Source organism: Camelus ferus, chromosome 6 (assembly GCF_009834535.1).
Source record: "Camelus ferus isolate YT-003-E chromosome 6, BCGSAC_Cfer_1.0, whole genome shotgun sequence".
Taxonomy (NCBI): domain Eukaryota; kingdom Metazoa; phylum Chordata; class Mammalia; order Artiodactyla; family Camelidae; genus Camelus; species Camelus ferus.
This window is the reverse complement of record NC_045701.1, coordinates 49,196,913-49,222,408: the sequence shown is the minus strand read 5'-3', so window position 1 is coordinate 49,222,408 and position 25,496 is coordinate 49,196,913. Positions and strand designations below refer to the sequence as shown.

General features: G+C 34.1%; 1 protein-coding gene across 2 annotated transcripts in view; it reads left to right on the top strand.

Moving 5' to 3' along the window:
- Positions 1–25,496, top strand: part of MDGA2 (MAM domain containing glycosylphosphatidylinositol anchor 2) — a 690,959-nt gene that overhangs the window by 506,384 nt on the left and 159,079 nt on the right. For both annotated transcript variants that reach the window (XM_006189475.3, XM_014563340.2), the window contains one exon: positions 1,823–2,152. In XM_006189475.3, coding sequence (XP_006189537.2) covers positions 1,823–2,152 — 330 coding nt within the window. The remainder of the gene's footprint in view (positions 1–1,822; positions 2,153–25,496) is intronic.

Genomic DNA, 25,496 nt, shown 5'->3' with positions numbered 1-25,496 from the left:
GCAGCTATGTAATAAAATGCCATAATGTCTCCTGATTCATCCTAGAGTTATGTACTGACAAAGTTATGGTTATGAATAAATAAGTTTCATAAGTTGCATTTTACTGTAGAAAATGTAACAAACAACAATATGAGAATGTGATCTAAATATTTGTCTTCTGGTGTTTTCATTAAGACCAAAGCTTTGTGAATTTTCTAAACAATATTTTTGAGGATTCTCCTCTAAGATTCAGATTTCTTCAGATTTATAAAACATTTCACACGTATACAGTATGTCGTTTTTCTAGTCATAAGTATCATATACATTGGGTGGATAAATTGGACTATAATCTCTGGGTACACAGTTTGCCATACATGAGGGTCAAGTTTGTCTGTTTTGTTCATCTCATGTTATAAGGTCCTTGCCTAGTGCTGAGTCCTGAACAAAAACCCTGTAAATATTTCTTGAATAAAAAGGAAGAAGTAAACATTTTTTTGATATTCATTTATCTCTCCTCATTAAGATGCAAACAAGAAAGCAGATTAAAATATTTGGAGCTGAACAGTAAAGAAAATCAATGGCAAATATATTTAAGATTTAAAAATATATTACTCTCTAGTGCATTCTTAAATAATTCAACTGATTTCTATGGTATTTCCCGGCCTTTATTGGACTGAGGAAAATCAAATTAAATTCAAGAAAGTTTACCCAGAATGCAATTAGAAGATCTCCAATATATGCAGGTTCTCTGAATTCATGTCATTTTTGCCAGTGTTATCATATATTTAGGTTTAATAGTAAAAGTGAATGAACAATATTTTATTCTGGATAATTATGTTTCACTGCATAGGCTACATTTCATCATATAAAGATGGTGATTTTAAAGGAGAAGGAAACATGTAGGGTGTTGGAAAAAGAGAAAACTGTATGTATGAGAGTATTGCTGCCATACACTGGAGGAAACTGTCATCCGTTCTGAGCACCATGGTATCATTCACGGTTCAGGACTGGAGCCCTTAAGAAGCCAAGAGATGCTTCCCCAGCAGCTTCCGGTCGTCCTTATCACTGACACAGGTTGTGAGAACAGTGCTGACCTTAGACCCAGAAAGCACTACTGTTAGGACACTAACCGAGCATGTGTCCCAAGCCCTCTGCCAGGAGGTTCTTTGGGCCATCTGCAGGAGACAGCCAGCAAACAGTTTGTACTGGAAATATCTATGTGTGGTGGAATAGAGCCACCATAGCAAATTTTTTGAAAAAAAAAATTTTTTTTTCCAATTCAGGTTCCTTCAATACTATATGAAAATATCTCATGTATATGAACTGACTGAATTCTTACCAAGCTAGTTTTGGTCAGCATGTAGATACAACCTTAGAAGAATTTTCCTTAAAACGAAATTTGTACAATATCTAAGTTGTTTCAGAAATTGTGCCATAATTAAGGTATGGCATAGGTGAAGAACAATGATCCATATTATTAACTCCCTAATGACTTTATGTAAACCTGTTTAATCACTTGTTTAAAATTCACTGGCAACAATGTTTAAGCATCATGTATAGACTTAAGTATCATATGCTGGTATTTGTTATATTACTGGAAAATATTATCCAATTTATAAAAATAAGTGTTAGAATCTCTAAGTGATTTAGGTCTTCAGATTATTTCTAGATTACCTTAATGAGGTTCATTAATATGCACACTACTTGGAAATTGTAGAAACATACATACATTTTATTTTATTTTGTTTTACTTTATTTCAGCCCAGAGATGATTACCTAGAATGAATGAATCCCTAACATTATGAAAGTAACACTAACTTTTTATGGAATTTTTATGTTTTAGCACTAAAAAAAGGACGATTTTGGATCACACCAGATCCTTATCACAAAGATGACAACATCCAGATTGGGCGTGAGGTGAAAATATCTTGCCAAGTAGAAGCTGTTCCTTCTGAGGAGTTAACATTTAGTTGGTTTAAAAATGGTCGTCCATTAAGAAGTTCTGAGCGGATGGTTATTACGCAGACTGATCCAGATGTCTCCCCGGGAACAACAAACTTGGACATCATTGATTTAAAATTCACGGATTTTGGGACATACACATGTGTAGCATCTCTGAAAGGAGGAGGAATATCTGATATCAGTATTGATGTTAATATATCCAGCAGCACAGGTAAGAAGCATATTTATGATATATATTCACATTGCAAATAATTTCTTTACTTTTAGCAAACAAAATATTCTTCAGTCAAGCTAAGAACATTCTTATTTTCAAAAACTTTCTGGATACCAGATTCGTAACATTCCAGATTCCCAAAAATATCACGTTAAGAGATATTGCTACTTCTTTTATTTATTTTTATTTAGATTTACACAAGGTTTTACAGAAATAGTGCAAGTAAAATTAGTAGCATTGGCCATGATAGATACAGGCTTTTGAATTAAATAGTACAAAGTTTTCTTATTATTAACTAGGAACCCTCTGTAAAGTCTAAAATTATATATTGATTAACAAAGTTAAATACAAGATATCTAAAGAGTTAAAACAATTTTCAGAAATTTGAAACAAACAAACTGTTTAGTCCTAAAAAGAAAATACTGAGAGACAGTTTAAGATAAGGTATATAAAATATGTATTTTCTACCAACAAGAACCAATGATAAAGATGTTAAAATTGTGATCAGATGTGATGTTTTGAAGAACCTTATGATAGACTCACAGTGAAAATGACTAAATATAGAAGTATATTGGAGTGAAATTTCTTTAACGGTTAAGATGAAAAATGTTACCAATTTTCTCTCAATTAAATGTACATCTACAGATGAAGACGACTCTGGAGCTTTGGTATGGGAGAACACATTAGCTCTTAGGATGTTTTAAAGCCCTGTGATTCTATGAATCACAATCAGTATGCATCTGGAGAACTCCAAAGTAGCTTTATTTATTTTGCCAGCTTGTACCCAGATTGAATTTTAATTTGGGATTTGTATATAATTCTAGGGTGAATAATATGTGTTAAAAACAGAGCACAAACGTGACTAGCAGACACACTCTGTTTCGAGAGAATTTAAACAGTAGGCTTCTCCTTTCTAGTCGGGCAGCATTTTAACTTTTGTGTGTTAACACGTTGACTTGTGATTTTGTGTCCTCATGATACCAAATTGCAGTGAACACTGAACTGATTTTACTCCTTAAGGGATATAGGTCCATACTTCAGGCTGACCAAACGTGCTTACTTTTTACCATTCTGTATTATTTATAAGGGATGTTCCATTTTAGGGTGATAAAGGGTACACGCATTTCTACAGATGTCCTTTTCTAGGTAACAAACAACACAACACAACAATAGCTATTTTTTTTTTTATCTAATCTGTGTTTTGAACTTGGTGCTTGCCCTAGGAGATGAACTCATTTTAGGATATCCAAGGAAACCTGTTGATATGCTCAGTCTGTCATCCTTCATTTATGTATTCGTTCAGTCAGCAAATATCCATTGAATGCTTACATCAGTGTAGTAGAAGACATCCCACATATGATATTTCCCATAAGATTAAGAACAATTTTATAAGATCCATGACCATATGTCTTTATTTATGACAATTTTCCAGAATTGGTCTACACTTAATTATGAGCATTGCTTTGCTTGTTTGGTTGTTTGCCTGATTTTGTTTGCCTGTTTCTTTTTTGGAACCAGTGACACAAACTCATCTGCAAAGAATCAATGCTCCTATCTAAACAGACTTGTCTGATGGGAGCACAGTTCAAATACCATTAAACTTAGACAAAGAAGGGAGCAGAGAATAGAGAGGAGAAAGGAGCTTATATGATTATTCACAAAATGAGTCCCAGCGTTCCTAATTATATACACTAGTTAAATTGCCTGTTTGAAACTGTGTGATGTAAATGACTAGCACTGATTCATAAAATTTCTAAAAATCTTTAAAGGAAAATGTCAAAAGATGATTAGAAAAGCAGAAAATAAGAAATGTCTCATTTTTAAATCACTGCCACCGTTGGTTACCAGAGGTTACAGTGCTTGAGACAAAGGAGATGTATTAAATCCTCTTCCAATACACTCCCCTTTTCTGACCCACCACAGACAGACCTGGTTATTGTCTGTCTCCTCCCTAAAGTGGACGATCCATGAAGTCTGGACCTTGTCTGTATTGTTCATTGTTTTTAATCTTAACATCTGAAACAACACATGACACTAAGAAGACACTCAATAAACAACTATTAATTTTTTTTAAGTGAGCTAATTTGTACATATAGCTTTCCTTTTAGGTTTTTTTTCCCCCTCCTATTATTATCTCTGCAAAATAGGTATTTGGTGTCTCTCTGCCCAATCTTGTAATTCCCTACTGACTTTAAGAAAAGTCATTCAATAGACCAATTTATACTGTGTTTTAATGGATGTGTTATTACTCTCAGGGGCAGAACTGGCTCTATAATTTGTGGTATTGAGAGAAAAATTTTTAACATATGTCCCTTGTTCAGTACTTAATAAAAATTTCCTAATGGCAGTATCAGATCATTAAACTGAGTGTGGGCCCCTTTTAAGAGTGCTACATAGGGCATGCTTGTGGGACTGGCTGGCACAGGGGGCTGTATTTTGATAGAGAGACCTGCAGAAGGTGATGTTTAACCCAAAGGATAAGTCACTAAAGGAGATTACATATTCTGTTGTCATGCTGAAACTGGATTTGATGTTTTATTTTGCTTACAGCAGAGTGGAATACCAGAATGTAGCATAAAGACCTGTAGATCTGAGATTGTGTGATTCAATTGGTATCAATAAAAATTATTTTTATCCCTGCACAGTAGAAGCTACACTTAAACAAGTTCTTTGATATGAAATTTAGAGATATTACCAGGGATAGAGTTTGAACAAGCTAAAGCATGGTGGAAAATCTTGACCTATATTAATTCTGTGAACCAGATAGGTGGGATTCAGAGGAAATTCCCACAGATTGGGTGAGTGAAATCAAAGAGAAGGAAACCACTGTTAAGACATAAGTAAATGTGTGGGGCTCTTTTAGACTCTGAGTTTTGCTAGTTAGTTTGGGAATTTAGAATTGACCAAGTGGTCAGTGGTTTTCTTATGGGGTAAACATTTTCTGTATGCTAAATGTAAGCAAATTTAGGGGACTATTTTAAACTTAAAAAAAATGAGCCTTGTGTTTTTCATACAGAATCTTACATTGAATCGTAGTTGTTACTGTCCTTTAAGAGACATACATGAGACTTAATTAAGTTGGAAAACTTCTCTTTCAATGACAGAACTACATCTCTGGATATGTTTGTGAGGGCTTTAAAATTGAAATATAAAATATCTCAGGAAGGTAAATCTTAGTTTATAGAATTATTAATATATGTAAAAGACAATTTGATTTAAAAAAAAACTTTGAAGAGAGGCTGCATGTATTTTGGAGTTTGCCTCATGCGTCTGATTGAATAATGAAAACTATGATATATGTATTAATAGATTGTCTTCTTTTCACATTAATTCGGCATTAGAAATATTTTTTCCTCCTGATTCTATAAAACTGCAAATTGCTTTATTGTGAGATTTTTGTTGTTCTGTCATTTTAAAATTCATGTTTCTTGGAAGTTCTTTTACTGTGTTGTTGCTCTGTGTCTGACTCTGTGTCACATGGTGACAGGCAATGGACCTCACCCTTAGGGAGCTTTCAGTCTAGGTTGTCCAGTTACTTAGTTCTCAGATGACTTAGAAGTTAGGCACAGTATATAGTGAGATGGATGCTGTACTTAAAGTTTGATCAGCCTTCTGTAAGAATTGTGAATGCTTTTGTCAATGTGGGCACAAGAAAATTCTACAGAAAAAATGACCTTTGAGTGAAATATTGATAGAAGAGCCATTATGATAGTGACAGTGAAGGTAGGGTACATTTGGCAAAACATACAGGATGAAGAATGTCCCAGAAATACTATGTGATACTTTATTTCTTGCTTTTACTGTAGAATCAATATTGACTGATATTAATATAAGCAGGATTTATTGGTTTATTTCAATTTTATTATTACCATTAATGAAGCTACATTTTATATGGCTAGACTGAAGGTAACTTAAAAAAAACATTATAGCGATTGTTGTAAGTTATCAACTAAAAAATTAAATATACTGAAATTTTAATTGGTACAATTAAATCTTATGAATGAAAATTCTTCACATACTTGCTGGCAAATGCATGTATATTTTAGCCTAAATTTTTGGCAACAGTTAAAATCAACCCTTAAATATTGTTACTTGTTTATTATTCATTTACACAAGTATAACTGTTACAGTATATTTTTAATTTTCAGAGGGCTTGCAGAAAAATATTCCATTGCTTCCTCCAGTATTGTTCTGCGTAAAATCCTTTGGTGCTCGTTAGCTTGCATATATTCCTTTGCATGACTTGAAAACTTGTAGGTGTACAGTAAACTCAGAAGCATCTGCATCATGCCTAGAAAATATAAACAGTGAGCCTGGTGATCTGTGGAATTCCGTGATGAGACATCTGGTGGGCAGATATAGCAGAAGACTCAGTACAAATTTGTTGATATTTTTCCTTCCCTGTTTGAGTATAGGAGCATTTTATTTAGCAGAAAATGGAATGAGGTTTAAAGGATTAAACCAGAGGCAGCAACGTAAACATAGGTGCACAGAGGAGGTGGTGAATTTAGAAAATTACCTTGAAATACTGGCTTTGCCGCTAACTATCTGATGTAGTTATTATAATTATGACAGTTAAGTGTCTGAACAAGTATTCACATTTGTGAAATGAAACTTCTTGATAATACAGGAGTATGGTACACAACTAATAAGAATAGTTAATTAGCATGAGAGCAAAAGAAAAATGATTAAGTCTCTAATTGGATTTGCTTCTTTGCCCTTTTCAAGTCAAGGGGGAGGAGTAGAAACCCATGAAATCCTGCTGATTAAAACTGAAGTTTTATGGAATGAATATAGTGAGTCATGGCCATTTTATGTAGGAGGAGGTCATAAGTTAGACTGACATATGTAAGACCTGACAATGATTTAATCATAGGAAGCTTCCATGTAGTCAAAAGTTATATAATGGGTTCCTGAGTTACTAGACACAAAAAAAATCATTTTCTTTCTTGACTCCAAAATTGTGAGGTTCAGCCCATGACCTCCAAATTAATTACAGAGAACAGAGGGCAGCAATCTTTTTCTGTAAAGAGTCTGATAGTAAATGTTTTCAGCTTTTCAAGCTGTATGGTTTCTGTTGCAAATATTCTACTCTACTATTATAGTAGGAAAGCTACTACAGACAGTAAAATGAATGGGCACTGCTCTGTTCCAATAAAACTTTATTTACAAAAACAAATGGTGGGCCAAATTTTTCCCACAGGCCATAGTGTGCTGACCTCTAACCTAGACTTCTGAAATCTTGTTAATTAAGAAATAAAATCATAACAAAGCTGAACTCTATGAACTTATTAAGAAATTAAGTTAAACCCACATGTAACTGTTGTCTATGCAAACATTAATATATTTTCTAAAGTCTCAGTTTTTCCTTATGTCTCATTTATGTATATACAGTTGACCTTTGAACAACGTGAGGCTAGAGGCACTGACCTCTGAGCAGTGGAAAATCCAAGTGTAATTTTGTAATGGGAGACCTCCATATCTGAGGTTTCTTCATATCTGAGATTCCACATCCTCAGATTCAACCAACTGAGGACCATGTAGTAAGTACTACAGTATGTGTTTATTGAAAATCCATGCAATTCAAACCCACATGGTTCAAGGGTCAACTGTTTTTTTACTGGGTGCCTTGTTAAATGGCTCATTCTCGGCTAGGGTATCCAAGTTCTAGAATCATGCTGTAAGAATTCCTGAGATTCCTTTGCAGTTGCTCAAGTCTCATTATTACCATACAAGATTTTATGTCTCTATTCCGTTTGTGAACTCTTTTATCTATCTTTTATCTCTGTTTCTATATACATATATTTAAATTTTGAATGGTTGAAGAAGCAATAAAAAAGCACAACTGTAAAAAAATGAGATATACTCTGAACTTTAGAGTCCTGGTTATGGGGTCAGTTTCCTCTTTTCTGAATGAAAGACTGGCTACTTTTTACACTGGCCTTAGGCAGGACTGGCTTCATACTGATTGAATTTACAGTTTAGGCATTGAAGGTTCCTGTCTCTCAGATGATTCTTGTGTTTATTAGAAGGCATATTGTACCTGTCCCTGATAAGGGCCAGGAAGAAGCATAGTGTTTTGAGCAGGGCATCAGTAGGGAAGCTATCCCCCTAAAAGGCATTGAATTCTCTCTTCCTAAGCTTTTCCCACTTTTCTTTTCATAGACACTGAAAATGGCTCTTAACCTATAGCATTGGGACTGGAACTAAACCTGGCTAGCAGGTATCTGTACTGTGGTTCTTAGATCCTTAAATTGCTATTGTGCTTGGTGAACTTCTCAGAGAGACATTGAACTGCAAAATACTGTTTTTACTGACCATGTACACAGAATATTCCTTAGGAAATATTAGGCTGTAGCATACTCACAGAGATACCTAATTTCTATCATTTATACTTTTTCAGTAAAGAATGGCATCGTCAGCCTACATGATAGGCACGGTTATAAAATTCATATTTAGGTATATAAAAATTTACCGAGTAGAATATTTTATACTTAACATCCCTATTAGAAAATAGGTTTTAATTAAATTAAATGTGTTTTATATAAAAATGTATTAATAATTTGGAATTATTTCTTGTGCTCATTTATATTAGTCTTGTGTTGTTCTGTAGCTGATGCAGGTTTTCTACGTAGGAGACCTGTAAACACAATAATCTCGGGGTGTTGGCAGTGGTTGGGGGACTTGTCTGGAATCTGTATTTGAATAAGTGGTACAGGTTTTTATTCAGGTTGTGTGTTTAAAATAATTTTAAAAGTACCAAAATTTTCTAAAGATGGTTATACTCACCCCAAAGTAAGTTTGAGAAATGTCAGTTGTCCACATCAAATATTATTGTTTATATTATTATTGTCGTTACTGTTTAGCTTCAGGTAGTATTGATGAAGATTGCAGTGTTTGGAGCTGAAGTCTGGTTCCCTTTTGATATCAAGAATTAAAACAGTCAAAAATTCGTGCTTGAATATTTTTAGAGTAAAGATACCTCCAGAATTCTGGCTTACCACGTGCCATATTAGAATGTGCTAAATGACCTATGAGAGAAATGACTGAAAAATACATAAAATAAAAGTATGAAAATGAGAGAGATCAAATGAGAGCAGTTTAAAGAAACTTGCTGAAACTTCTGAAGTTTTCTTCATGAAGATAGGAAACCCACCGCAAGAGATGAACACAGTATTTACAGCTTAAGTCATTGGTATAGTTTTCTTTCCATTTGGTATATCTGACCTTTCTTTCACAAGTTCTCAGTCAAATAATCCGTTCTTGGTGGAGGGAGATTGCAGTTGGAAATTTAACTTTGAGAGGCAAGGTTAACTGGCAATGTAAGTAAGAATAATGCCAACTGTGGTAACAGGGCAGAGAGAAATTAAGTCGAGCTGTCATCCACAATTCTGACATTAATTCGTGAAATGTAGTATACCTTCAGCCCAACAACCACTATAGGAAAGGGCTATAGGGAGAAATAAAAATGTATAGGAGCCTATTCACAACGAATATTATATCCCATACACTTAAAATTTTGTATTAACAGATAGAGTCTAGTATTTGCTTTATAAACTGTCAGAGTGAGATAGGGGCATTCAGGATGAAATGATTGAGTCCAGTCAGGAAGAGCTCCACAGAGCAGCTGACATCTGAGACAGGTTAAGGAGGACGAGTATATGGCCCTGGATCTTAGAAGGAAATGAATGTAATTAGATGTCCTTCACATGATCAAGAATGATCATAGAATTTTATCAAGGGGTAAGATTGGTGTTTGGTTGGTGGTGGGGGCGCTATTTATTGGATGAATCTGCCGAGTTCCAAAAAGAGACCTTTAGAGGAAGAATGGTGGAGAAATAAAGGAGTGTTTCAGGAGACATTCCAGAAGCTTCACAATCAGTTAGCTGGGGAAAGAAAACTTTTCCTCTGTTACTCCAACAGTGTAGACTACCTTTGCATTGTTAGGAGGTATTCAGTAACTCATTTAGAGATGATGTGAGCGAGAAGGCAGATAATTTTTGTTAGGAAATAAATTAAGGCAGTGGAGATACTCATTACTTGTGGATGTGTCAGGTGAGAAATGAAATAATATGAAAGCTTAGCTCATAGAAAAAGCACGAAACTCACTTGTGAACTACATCTGGGATGTCAGTTAACTTCTTTGCATCTTAGATTCCTTTTCCCTCCACCACACCTTTAGAATACTTTTAAGAAAGAGTTTGAGGACATAGAATGGGGGAGAAAAAGGAGCATAAGAAAATAAAAGAGTCTGCCAGTTGGAATGTGTGTGTAGTATGGGGGAGGGCACTATTTATTCAGCTGAAGAGATTGATAGGAATCAGATGAGGTGCTGAAGAACACTCACAACCTTGTTAATGGGCAGTGAAGTCAGTGACCAATGCTCTCAAGTCAATTTGAGTGTGCCTGACTGACATCAGACAGCTCACTGTAGTGCAGAGCCCTGGACTTGGGTCCGGGCCCAAATTTACACTTAAAAGCATTATGACCTTTGGTCTGGCTGAACCTCAAAGCTTTCCATCTGTAGGATAAAGGGATCAGCTGAGTAACTGATTTCCAAATGGTGTTCCGATGCTAACTAGAGAGTTTTAAAAACTGATCTCAAGGGCTACTGAACTACAGGGGGAAGGGAAGTAAGCAGCTGATAATTTGACCCTTTTTTCCTCCCCTTCCAAATTCAAATTGAGCAAAACATAGATCTCTTTTATATATAGGACTTCTAAGATTATATTTGGACAAAGGTTCTGACTCAAGTTTGCAAACGTACACATATGCGCACAGTGTTAAACACATGTAATCGAAAACTATTTGTTTGGATGAGTTCTTCCATCCTTTCCAAAGTATGTTATGCTTCTGTGATTCCGAAATACTATACTTCGGTTGTTCAGAATATGGGAATGCCAAATTCTGAGTGAGGGATTTTTAGGAGAGGTTTGCAAGGCCACATTGATTTGGGATTAGCTGTACCTGAAGAGTTGCTAAGACATGCTTTTGTTTCTGGTGGCCATTTAGAAACCAGGGTTTGATAACTGAGAAAGTTCAGAAGTAAGCATAGACTTCACAAGCAGTTGCATGAAGTGGATGAGCTTATATTCAACAAGAGAATATGAAGCAAAGATAAAAAAACATCCAACGGCAAGGGAGACGAAGAAGAAACCATGAAGAAAATTAAAAAAAGAAGAGCGGTCAAAGGAAATCAAGGAAAAAGCTCCTCCGCTTGTGTGGAAGAGGGGAATATCCAGTGGAAAACTTCCTGTATTTGCAGCATCTTTAGGGCCTTCGGTACATTTTCAACAGCATGAAGTGTCATGTGAAAGAGAATATTTGTCTCAGGCACTTTAATAGTGATGCATGGATTTTGATAGTGGAAGCGAGCACTCATTTTTCTTCTAGTGAAAGATTGAGAATTGAAGGAGGGAGGGATGGTGATAAGGAGACAGAGAATGAGAGAGAGATTTTACAGACAGTAATGATTGTACTAATTCTCTTTTCAATGAGATTGTTTAAAGAAGTGAGAAGAAATATTTGAAACATTTTCGTTGGCCTTCCTTATCAGGAAGTTATAAATTGTTCTGAGAAGCATAAATTATATCAATATTTCTACTGCTTATTTTGGGGGAGAGCATAAATGTAAAGACTGGCTGCATTAAATTAATTCTATATTTTCTGTGATAGTTCAATAAACATTAACCATGTTTTTATATTAGAATTTTCTCACATAAAGTGGAATCTATCCATATGACATCAGATTTACAATTTTCCTCCAGTTATTATCTTAAAATATCCAACACCTTTTCCCCACATATCAGAACAAAGGTTCTACACGTTATAGTTTAACAGTGATTAATTAGCTGTTGTCTATTTACACACATTGTGTCATGTGTTGAGGATTTCCTTCACTTGACAAAATTAAACATTTTTTGTAATTTCCAGATTGCATTAAGATAAGAGCAAATCAAAGAGAAATATGAAAGAATACTCAATTTATGATTCCTTATACCCTTCATACTTTTCTAAATGCAAGCAATGGGGACATGGAAACTATTTGAATTTTAAATAATTGAATATATATTCTTCTAATCCAATGAGGACTGAACATCTTTAGTTAATTCCATAATTTGTGCTTAAAATTATAATAACTAGCAATAATTTACTAGCATTAAAGAAAGAATTATGAAAATTATATTCGTTAACTGATGAATAAATGTCTCCATCAAATTTATAGTTGAGAATGGAATTAAATCAGGGCATATTATTTAAAGCTACAATACCGAGGCTCACTCTGGATCGTTTGACTAGAGGAGAAGATAGAGGCATGGGAATTGGCGATAGATTCACTATTAATGTAATTACGATAAAACTTAAGATTTTTATGTCCATAGATGACACTACCAAGCTTCCATTATCAACTGAAATAAACAGAAGTTTCCATGGGGACTAGATGCATAGACTAACAGTTTGATCACCATTTTACTCTATGAGATAGCAACAGATCTAGAATCCTACATCTCTGGCATTAGAAAGAATAATTATTATAGTGATTCAATTTGTTTGTTGTGTCTAGGTTTCATTTTACAGTTTGGAATGGCTTTAAATCAAAGCTATTTCTTTTAAAAGCTCCAAAATAGAAGTTAGAACTACCATGAATGCAAAAAAACTTCCCCCCAATATCTGCTTACGAATGAATACATTTTAATATAAAAAGATCTCGTTAATTTTCAGTCTTAATTTTTTATCCTTCATTGTAGGATATCAGATTACAAAAAAAGATTAAATAAATTTATGATATCTTTCCAATTGGAATTGGTGTGGCACAATTTTGGGATATTTATGAATTCAGAATACCTATTTATAAATAAAAATAAAAGATTGTTGGTGCAGGTCCCCAGAGACCTATTTTGTAAAACAATTTTAAAATAATATTTCTAAATGTCTGTTACTGACATAGTTTTTAAATACTGAGGCTATTTATAGATTACCCCATCTTTCATTTTATTGAAGGGGAAATGGGGCCTCGAAGCTTAGGTACTTGTTCACTTCCTACAGCCACATCCTGCTTTAAGTTTACAATCTCAGATTCCAAATTCAGTATAAGAGTATGCAGCATCTTACATTAAATGGATATTTTCTTTTACTATCTCAGGGGATTCTGATATTCAGTTATTCCCTTTGACAAGGGCATTGAGTGAAAAGTTCACTGTAGACAGGCATTAAAATATTCTGAGGGATTCAGATAACATTCTCACTGGATCATGTAACCATGTGTTATGTCGATGATGGGGCACAACATTCTCCCCTACTCCAAGAACACCACTTCAGTGAGCATTACGATGTCCGGTCCCATCTGCCCATCTCACATCCCACTCATTAAAATCGGGTGAGGTCTTTCCCCATTCTATCCTAGGCGTATACCTTGAGCAGTATTCATTTTGTTAAAGAAGACCACTTTCAACATTATGCTAGATTAAAAATCCTGTAGTACAACTCAACATGATGATACTTGTCTTAGCTTCCTGAGAAGCGTGGACCCAGAGTTTGTGTCTTTAAAATGCTACTTGACCACATCTGGGGTATGTACTCCAGAGTGGCGTGATTTACCTATTAACAGTACTACTAGAATATACATTAAAACTTACAGCACACAAGTATAGATTACATTGTCTATGGTGAAGTATATTTTTTAAAAAACTTAATAGCAGCATAACAAGAACACAGAAAAATGCATGAATTGTAAGTATGAAAGTTAGACAGTGTATACACATAAATAACTACACCCAGTTTAAGAAACAAAGCATTACCGTGTGCTGAAGCATTTCACAGTGTTGAACATAGGTCAGTTCTGACTGCAGAACCTGGATTCTTTATATAAAACATACAGCCTCTCAGCGGAATAAGCACAAGTAATGCGATTTCAAGCTCCAGAGATAAACTGCGAGAAATGTATTTTTGATAACTAAATTCATCTCAGAAACCTCAAATCATACTGTATCTGCCTTCTTACCTTTTTGATGAAAGAATTGGAGCTTGGGTAGTCCTGTTGGGTGAAAGTCAGCCTAAGAGACAGCTTAGGCTTAGAACTGAAAGCTTTAGTAAAGGGGACAAGACAGTGGTTTGCAGTGGAAGGGAAGACCTAAGACACCAGACTCCTCTTGAATACATAAACAAGTCAGGTAAATAGGTCAGAATTTCCCCAATTTTAGGAATGTTCTATCAGTAATGATGACGAGATTATAAGGATATGAAATGAGAAGCATATCATTGCACTTTAAAAAATGTTCTATGCTCAATATGAAATATATTGGTAATTTAAATATGTGAGGTAGAAATAAAATGACAAGCAGTTCAAGCTTCTGCATCTGAAAAGCATTTAGTGTGACTTAATAGTCCAGTATAAATGAAACATAAGTAGTCCACTTTTACTAAGACTGTCTAAATAATACTTGTAAACAAAATATATTTAGTTGACATTTAAACAGAAATACCCTTGCTTAGGAATACAGTGCAATGTAAAACCATATTAATAAAATAGTGCTAAACTCTATCCACACACTTATTAGCTCAGAATGAATTATGTATCTTTCTGATCAATGACGTTATACAAGTTTTAATGTGATTTTAAAATTAGGCTCATATTTTTATCGTAGCATTCAATGCTTCTGCAGACTGGCAGAATGGATCATAAAATGCAATCATGCATTTGTGGAATATTTGTTAATAAAGTCTCCATGTGTTATAAGAAAACCCTCCTCCAGTTTTTTTAATCGACCAGTTATCTTCTAATGAATCTCTTAATTAAACCTCATTTGCTCTAAAGAACATGCGGTCCTGATCTGCTGATGGAACATTGTGTTCACTGGTTGTTTCATTTTGCTCTTGACAAAGCATGAAAGAGCCAGCTTCATTTTTTTGTAAAAATGTTTATTAAAATAGCAGTGGTGTCTATTTCCACAGGATAAGGCATATTCAGTGGCATACAATCAGTAGCGTAATTAGGGAATTTGTAAACCACAGGCATTGTTCAGAGTGATCATTTATAAAAAGCCAAACAGTGTCACATGGATTCTACAGGTAGACAAATGGCCTTTTTATTATAGAAGCAAATTGATTTTTCTAGCCATTCGGCACTGAAGAGTTTACCACTGTGAGCAACAGTTGCTCCAGAAAATAAAATAAATTGTGGCTTTCTTTAAAGCATCTTTCTTTTGCTGTGCTTCTGTTAAGCATATTTGATATATAGTTTATAGCTTTTCCTCCTTTTAATTTAGAATTCCTTTATCCACAGGAAAGCAATCACATAATTAACATGATCAAACAGCTCCTTTTTTACTAACTGGGCCCTGGCTTTCATGGTAATACCCTCACCTTTGTGAAAATGGACAGCACTGACATTTTGTCATCCTCATAAGGAAGGAGTAGATGTACTTAGCAGTGTCCAAATCTCATTACTTCATAGAAACAGAATGAGAGCTAGGATATCTGTATTATGTGTCATTGTATGACAGTATCCAAACACACAGATCAGATTATGTCTAATGGCAGAAATCTGCAACCTTCTTTCCTTGGATGGCTTTGGGGCATGCCTCTGACTATTCAGATTAAGAAAGTTCATTCCTATTCTTTTCAAAAGGTTATCTTCATCAAATAGTGTTCTCATCTGAAATGCATACATATCACCAAGACAGCTGACAATGAGATGTATTTATATATATGCAAATATCTGTATATTATTTATAAAATATTTTGTTGACCCTATGTGTTTCCACATTCAGTACTTGAGATATCATAGGTGTGACTAAAACAAAATCTTTGCTCTCAATACAGAAATATATGCAGAACAATGAGTCATCGATACCACCCCAAAAAAAGCATTGAGGAGAAAATGTAATAACTGACATATCCTGAGGGTTTACTTTATGCTAGACTTTGTGCTCAAGACTTTATGTATATTATATTGTTTAATTCTTAAAAAAAATATGAAGTAGGTACTGTTATGTACCTCACTTCACTTCGAGTAACCTGAGAGATAACCAGTTAGATAAACTTCCCAAGGTTCTGCAGCTAGTGGATGGTGGAGCTAAGATCTGAATCTCAGCTGCCAGACCTGAGCCTTGCTCTTTACAAGTATATTACACGAGTTAAAGTACTTTTACACTTCAGAGGGCACTCTAATATGCATTATGCCATTTTACGTTTAAATTCTCATTAAATCCTCCTTTTCATCAGCTTTATTTGCTGATGAGAAAACAGACTAAGACAACCCAAGATCGCACAGCTAGTACGTGGTTAGGCCCTGAGTGCAACTCAGATTTCTAAATTTGTAAACGTGTAACTCTTCCAAATGCTCCATGTCAATTTAAAAAGACCTTCTGATTCTAAAATGATTATGAGTAGTTATCAGTTACTAAGAATCCTCCCTGTTTATCAGTTTCCATAGTGCATAATGTAATTTTTGTAAGTAGTGAATGGCCTGTCTTCTCTCTTGCCCCCACTCTTAAACGTATTTACGTATTTGAGGGGCTCAGAAATATGTGTTAAAATGAATTGGTAATAGCTCCAGCGTAGGTTGTAAGTTTTCATATATGCATTCCTGCTTTTGTTACTCCCAAAATGTTAATTTCAGGGATAGTGAATTTATATGCACATTTAAATGTATTTGGATAAGTCATGGCACCATTTTTAAGAGTGAGTATGCAAGAACACAAATGTGTTTTGGAATATCAGAATTGCAGACATTGGGGAATTTCTGAGCTAACTTTTAAGCTATAGGACTTTCTCCAGCTTGTTGCTTTTCCTCTGTATAATACATATTTAGAATATGGTATCCAAGTTTTAAAGTTGACATTCTTAATCAATTGCTTATACTCAAATAACTATAGTTTTCCAGCTTTACTCTGCATTATTCAAAAAAAAAAAAAACAACAACAACGCAAAACTTACCAAACATGAAATGGAATTTGATCATCAGTAGAGAGTTAAGTTCAGGAATTGGTCCCCTGTTTCCCAGAAATGATTATAGATTGATTATCTTTTCATCAAATGATCTAGTCACAGCTTAGTAATTAAAGATCTTGGCACTTTATTTGATGTTTTGACTACTATAACATCCGCTTTCTTATTAAAGGGAAAAAAGCACTTCTTTTGCAGTTCATGTTTCTTCCAATTTTTTCAGTCTAGTCCAGATTGCTAGCTTGCTAAAATGTTAACATAATTTGAGTCACTAGCAAGCAGAAGTATCTTGGTTCTGTTTGTTTGTTTAAGTTGTCTCAAAGAAAACAAGTTTTCACATGTGAGACTTACATATTTAGTCAGTGACCACCATTCATCTCTCTATTTCAGTGCATGAGAAACACATCCAATAAATCAGCAAAGGGAGATTGAACAGGGGAAAGGGTATGCTTTTGTATCTTTTCCCAAAAATGTTAGTAGAGAACTTTCTTGTTAATGCAGATTTATTTTAATGATTCTAGAAAATATTTTCTCATAAGCTCAAGTTAGAAAACCAAATTATGTGAAAATCGTGACAATTCAAGATACTTGAAAATTAAACGTCAGCAAAGGCTCTGTAAGCAATCGTGGCTTCAGGTCCCAGGCACGTATCTGTTTATGAGGCTGCAAGAATAGACCTGTGTTTATTTGCAACTGGCCTTGGAGCTTGTGGAACAGGGAAAATATGAATGCCACTCCGAGAACGATTTTCTGTGTTGCTCTCTCATCTTACACTTTGTGTTCCCCTGAATCCCTCAGAGACTATTCTTGTGCCATAGCAACACCTGCTGGGAGAGGGCAGTTGGAACAGCCACTGCTGTGCCTGCCAGACCTGTTTTCCTGATTGAATGACACTGCATGCCCCCCATCTTCCAATACTGAGCCCTCCAGAGCTGCTACCCCTCGCAACCCTGCCTCTCCCCATATGTTTCACATAAGTCACAATACTATTGTAATAAGATTTTCTGTAACTCTTTATAAAAAAAGCATTGTGTGTGTGTGTGTGTGTGTGTGTGTGTGCGTGCACATTTCCCCTTAGAATTTCCAAATGCAAATGCTGTGGTATTTTAACCTCATGTTTATTTTTAATACATGCTTTCTTCCCACTCTGTTACTAAATTTGTAAAACATTGTCAGTCCTGTTTTATTAACATCTCCTGATTTATTATAGGTGAGTCAGTAAAAACAAGTGTGCAGTGCAAAAAAGAGCATTTTATTTAACAGAGTGCGATTAGAGATAAATTTATACTTATTTATATCATGGACAAAAACAGTGGGCTTACTATACGGTATGATGACATATTTAAAAATATGTGCCTGTTTCATATATGATTTACCCACAAGACTATAAGGAGTACAAGTGTTAGAATATAGGTCCAAAAGGACATTCTGTTATAGAGCCAACTAGCCTTTTCTTTATTGATAATAGAGGAAAGCCATAGCACGGACAAATTACTCGAGACTTCCAGATGCTTCCAATATTTTACCTGCCTGTATCATTACTGTAACCAGTATGTGTTCACTTTATAAAAACCTATTGTTTCTTGTGTGTTTTTTTAAATTAGAAATAGAGTTCATGCCTGAAAAATCATCTTTAAATTCATATACTTTATAATTAAGCCTTGAATAATCAAGAGGTGATTATTCATCAGTAGTTTTCTTACTTTGGTTGCCTAGTAACCTTGATTGGTGCTCCATCAATCAATCAAGAATTCGTTAAGTACCTCTAAAATACTTTAAAATGTCACATGATGTGGGAGCTACTGAGGAAATACATAAAACCTGGTACTGACCTCAAACTGTTTTAGCTACATACGTAAGAGAGTGGACCTTTTGTCGTGACATAAATAGAATAAATCACACACTGTAATTCAGAGACATGGAGGATGGATAAAAGATACAGAAATCAGGAAGGACTTAAGAGAACAGGAAACCTAAATTGGACCTTAGAAGAATGGGACATTATTGAATGGGTATTGTAATGGGGAAGTCATTCCTGAAGAGAAAGAGGGAAGGCAAGGAGTAGGGAATGAGCCAAGTGTTAAACAGATCAAAAGACTTGTCTAAGTTGAATAGAGAGCTTTTTACAGAAGCCCTATGGCTTACTAAGGGTTGGCAGGTAAGACAGAAAACAAGCAGTGAGATTTAGAGCTGTTCTAGAAAATGGGGAGCTACTGAAGCTATGTGAATGGTAGAATGATAGGATTTTTAAGAAAGATTAATTCAGAAAAGGTAAATTTTTTCAGGAGGAGAAAGAGCCATTCATCAATTAGATTTTAGTAATTCATTTTTAAGGGGGAAGACAATTCCAAAGGAAGAGCAGCAATGCAGCATATTATGATATTATATTAACCTACAGTTCAGGGAAGTTCTGCATATTTTAAAACAACAACTGCAAAAATACTCTTTGTGCTGCATATCATATAAGTGATCATATTATCTCTATGTTTTTACAAAACAGGGAGTATCCATTGACAACCTTTATTCCTTTCATGAGTAATGAGCTGTAGAGTGTTGCTGTCTTTCATCAAACAATTATGGTCTCAAAAAGGAAGATATATGAACAAGTCCATTAATAAATAAATAGTCTTTAGCATGTTGGATTTCTTTTGTCACCTTGAATATCTTTCAAACACATTTTACTATGTATTTTGACACATAATTATTAAGAAAATGGGTCAAGCTTAGCTTATTAGTTTAAAAAGTATTTTAGAGATTTGGATTGGAATTATTTTTAAGTTGAAGGGAATTCTCAAATTTGCCTTATATCATCATATGAGTATTTCCCAATGGGCACTTATTCTTATAAGGTTCATGTATTAAGGCAATTACTCTAAATCTTAGCAGTGTACTCATCAAATCAGCTATGAGGTGTATGGTGATTAGAGTATTTACACTATTAGTGTATGGAGGTTTTTAAATATAAATTGCATGTACTCATCAAATCAGCTATGAGGTGTATGGTGATTAGAGTATTTACACTATTAGTGTATGGAGGTTTTTAAATATAAATTGCAGTAATGATATTATTCTCACTTACATTAAACATACTTTCTTGAGTGGAAGAGAATTGATTACAGTTACAACAAGATGCTGACAATTTCACTAAACCGGTAGCTTGTTTTACTTACCTCACAGTCCATTATGAGAAGTCATTACTGATGTGCCACTGATACCTGTTGCAGTGGCAAACTATTCAGTTCTTTACCTCCATGTAAAGTTAAATGTTGTGATTTCTCAAAACCTCAAAATCTGACTATATCCATGTGCATGTCTTATGCTTACAGAGCTTGCTGGCAAAAAAAAAAAAAAAATTTGAGAACTGCTGACTCAGATACTGAGAAAGCACTCAAGTGATAGGGAATCTTTAAAATATTGTGGTCTGAAATAAGGATGTTGCTAACTTTGGAGTTTCAATCAGTAGATCACTAAGGATGAAACTCACATCAAGTCTACAGTTAATTTTTTACCTCATCTGTTGTTTTTGAAGGTTAAAAAAATACAAAAATTTGGCTCATTTGGATTAGATAAATTACAAATTTATTATTTACTTTTTTTTTAATAGACTTTATTTTTTTAGAGCAGTTTCAGGTTTACAGCAGAATTGAGCAGAAAATAGAGTCCCCACATAGCCCTCCCCACCCACATTTACTTGAGTCTTAACTTTTTTAACATGTGTTTATATAGATTTAGTCAGCATGAGAATCCTTGAATTCTGATCTCTAGGGGTCACTTTCATAAACACACAATATTCTTGAGATCTTACTTATGTTTTAAATATATATTATACATTCTACTTTAGGACATACATATGTAAACTACTTCTTCCCGAAATTCAAATATAATTAACTTAATGCCGTACATATTTTAGGATTCTTGAAAACATGAGTCTGATTGTCTCTTTGGACACAATTCTGTTTACTGCTTAGTTTACTATAAGTTTTATATTAAAAGAAATCTATCTTTTGTGTCAATATCTACTATTAAAGTACACTATACATATTTACATATTTTAAAACAATAAGTCCATAATAATGATATTTTGATGTCTTTGTTTCAAACAGCATGATATTTTCTCATAGTTGAGAAACTAACCTTACCCCGTATTCTTCTGAGTAAGGAAAATAAGCTAGTCATTTTCTGAGTTAAAAAACAAAAATTAAATTTCCTCAGTTTCTTCCCAGTGAAAAAATGAAAACTTCTTTTTATTTTCTATACTTGCTTTATTTTATAGACTGTGATACAGTGGAAGAGTTGACAGAAAACCAGTTTGTTCAAATTACTTGTCTATTTATTTTTGGAATGAGAGGCTTAGATGCCATGTCATGTTTTTTTAAGATTCTCTGATTATGGCAACTCCGACAGCAGCATTTCAGATAAAAATCAAAGTAAAGGCAACATATAGAATGTATATCAGAAAATGTATCTTTGAGTTTTCATTATCTTTATGACTTTTCTCTGGCAAGTACATTATGTATAGATACCATAAGTGCAGACATTTCTAATTTTCCTACTTAATTTGATGTTTTTGTTGTGAAACTTCATATTTTAAGAAAAAATAATTTAATTGTTTAGAGAAAGGGAATAAAAACATGACAATATTAAATGGCATCTAGTCAGATTGGCTTTTTTGTTTAATTTACAACTTATCTATCCAATTCTTAAGTGAAAGGAGAAAGAAAAAGAAAACCATGAGTCCTTTTATGACTCTCTTAACTCTCACATACCTCCACACATCTCAAGATCTGCTCTATCTGAAATCTATGCTAACAATAGAGTTTATAGCAGATTGTGCTACTTGTATGTGTTACTAATTGTAGAATTAACATTCTATTGTTATTTATTACTCTTGTTTTAAAATGTTTATGATTTTTATATATTATGTTTATTTCAATTATATTCATAGCTTTTTATCTTTTTACTTTCTTACCCTTCTTGCCCTCTCTCCCTCTCTGCCATCCTCAATTACTTCATGACTTCCTGGTCGGTGCCAAGCAGGAAAGCAGGGCACCAGGCTTTAGAGGTAGAGTAGGACACTCTGTGCCTTCAGGGAGCTGTGTGGTCAGGGATTTAGACTTGGGGAAATACAGGGCAAAGCCACGAGTACAGGTTAACTGGGTAAACAACATAACATGTCAAGAAGAGTGAGCAACCAACTCAGCCCATGGGTAGGCAAAGTTATCACATATGTGGTAACATTTGAATTCAATTTTAACACGTGGAGCTGCCGGAGTTGCTGGAAGACAACAAGGGCCAGACTTGCTGAGCATAGAAAAGAACTGCTTGTGCAAGGGCACAGAGGTCCACTAGTCAGTGCAACTGTAAGTGAATGAGTGTTATAGGCGTGAGTGACTCTAGAGGAGCATTTCTACGACATTGTCTAGAGCACCATGTCCAGAGTGATACACTTGTTGTTATTAAAAAAGTTGAATTTTCATAAAATGAGCTTTGGAAAATAGGTTGCATTAACATTTTAAGTTTCTCTGGGCTTCCTGGAGCCTGTAATATGCTAATATGCACTGCACATATTGTAGAAGAGTGAAAATGAAGGAGAATACACAAATAAATTAGAATTTACCAATAATCCCACACAGAGAGAACCACTGTTAATGCTTTGGTATATTTCCTTCTGGGCTTCCTTTTCTGCTACTTTTTTCCCATGTAAGTCTTGTTCTTTCCCTAAATCAGTGCCCAACTGCCTGACTGTCTTAATTTTTATATTTGTATAAACATTTTTACTGAGTTCCTATTTTGTGCAAAATAGAGTGTGGGATGATGCAAGTATAAAGATGAATCATGTATATTCTCCCCTGTAAGAAGCTCTCTGTTGTCATTTATTGGCATATGCCTTTTTTTATAAAGATGTGGTATTGTGCATACTGCTCAATAACATGTTTTACTCACTTATTATTAGTACTTATAGCTATTCATACTACGCACTAGCATGCTTTTCTTGCTTAAATAAATATCTTTATTAAATATAAATATCTTTATCAGCAAATAGGTCTATTTCATCATCATTTTAAAAGGCTGCATCATAATCTACTGGGTATTCATTTTTCACTGTAATTTTTTAATAAATCTATCAGGCTATTTTCATTTTTTTATTAAAGCAGTATTATGATGACCACTTTTAATAAAGATTGTGGTTTTCATAGTGACATGAACATAACTGTATTTATGATGGTAAAGAATATGACAAGGAAGCAGACCTTGAAGAATTAGACTGGTGACCAAGAGATTGCTTAGGACACTGTCACAAGAAGACACAATGATGTTCTGTACTAAGAAATCCACCTGTAGCCATGAAAAGAAATAAGCAAATATGAGAAATATTTTTGATAGACAGACCAAAGCAGCTGATTGGAAGTGATGAGTCAGAGGTCATGGTACAAAGAACAGTCTGTGATTCCTAATCAGCAGATTAAGTGTGTTGATAATTACCTGTCAGCTAAGTCAAGAAATAAACAGTGCTTAGATTTGGGGATTTGCAAGACTTTTGGAAAATAGAAGTAGGCTGCAGTCACAGACTTGGAGGAGCCTTGGGTTAAAGTTACAATTTGTATTATGAACGTACAAAACAGAGAGATATTCATAATGACAAACAAGATATCCCAACAGAAAAAAAAAATTAATAACAATTAAGAGAGTTATAGAGAATGGAAATTTTAATGTAGAGAGAGAAGTCTATAAAAACCCTGACAAGTTTTAAAGCTTTCAAAAATTGGGCTAATTTCTTTTTTAAAAAATCGATTTTAACTTGCCTAGACTAAAACAGGTTTACATTTCTATAATTTTGATTACATAGGGAGAAAGGTTTATCTAAACAAATGAATTCAACGTACATTTACAAGGGAGTTTTTGAACTATTTACATTATAAACTTTAAAAATATAGCTAGTCAAGGATCTATTTTTGCTAGACTGTGGTAATATAATAAGATTTTTGAATATTCATCTTATTAAGTCAGAAAACAAATACTTTTATTAGACCACTTCTATCTTTAACTTTATAGTCAAAATATTAATAACCTTGAAGCTCGTAAAGTACAAATTCTTAGTTTCAAAAATGAAGAAATTAATACTCAGAATGTTTAAGCTTGGCCAAGTCATGTGGTTTGTTTACGTAGAGATGAGGACGAAAGATTTCAAACCAAAGCATTCTATTAAATAATCTTTTAATAAATATTTTCTTTTCACTTATGTTATATAAATTTATCATAATTTGGATATTTATTTGAATTGGCATATCTTATAAGCAGTTTTGGCTTCTATAAGGGAATTATTCTGATATAGGTTGACATAGATATTTAAGATATATGATAGATAGATAAGGTAATTTGCAATGTATGTATTATTTACCCCTCACATTTCTACCTTGACTCTTTTTAATTGTCTCTGAGGCAGTGTCCAAGAGATGGGCAGGGGAAACTGGTCTAGTTTGTCCATAGGGGCAGAGTGATCATGAACAAGAGGAGAGGAGTCCAGTGCTACCTCCAGTTATTCATTCCAGACACCATAGTTGGCTGGAGCCTGCTTCAGGGGTCAAAGCTCTCCATTAACCACCTGCTATAAATTGGCCTCAGTTTGAATTCTGTTCAAATCAGAGTATTTATCCTCTCTTATTCTCAGTGTTCTCATTTGTTAAATTTTAGTATTAAATATTTGATCCTAGGATTGTTATGGGGATTAATGGAAATGTAAAATCCCTAACTATGTCTGGCACACAATAGTAGCATAATTAATGTTGAATGCTGAGATTACTGCCGTTACTCTGTGTTCTTTCTCATGGAGGATTAATAAATATTGTAGCTTGTTTCTGATCCTATTGTTATAAGATGATGCTTAGAATTGCATCATTCCCTGGTGGTTCACTTCAAAAAGAACAAATTACTTAACTAAATCATTTAGTTGTTTATGTTTACAAGAGTAAATTGCTTAACATACAGATTTTTTTTAAATGCAGCAATTTTAAAATAGTTTTTGTTAATGCCAGTTCCCAGAATGTAAATCTACTTCAAGAAGGTAGTGTTTAATGCTTCATATTGTCTTAATTTCTAGGATGCTATGTATTATTTAACTTGTTTTTTTAATTAGAAGTAAATGAAGGAATTAAATGAAAAAATAGACATGAACATTCTTAAATAGAAAGATAATTTTCATATATTTTGTACTGGAATTTAGTTTTCTCTATGCGAAATAAGAGAAACAACATTTCAACATTAGTTGAAAAATAATTTAAAAATTAATTATGTTTATTTTTGTTCCTGGGCACTGGAGCACAGAAACGATAGAAGGGAGAATAAAACTTTACTTTTTCGTCCATGTGCAATATTATTTCCAAAGGGGGGAGCGTGT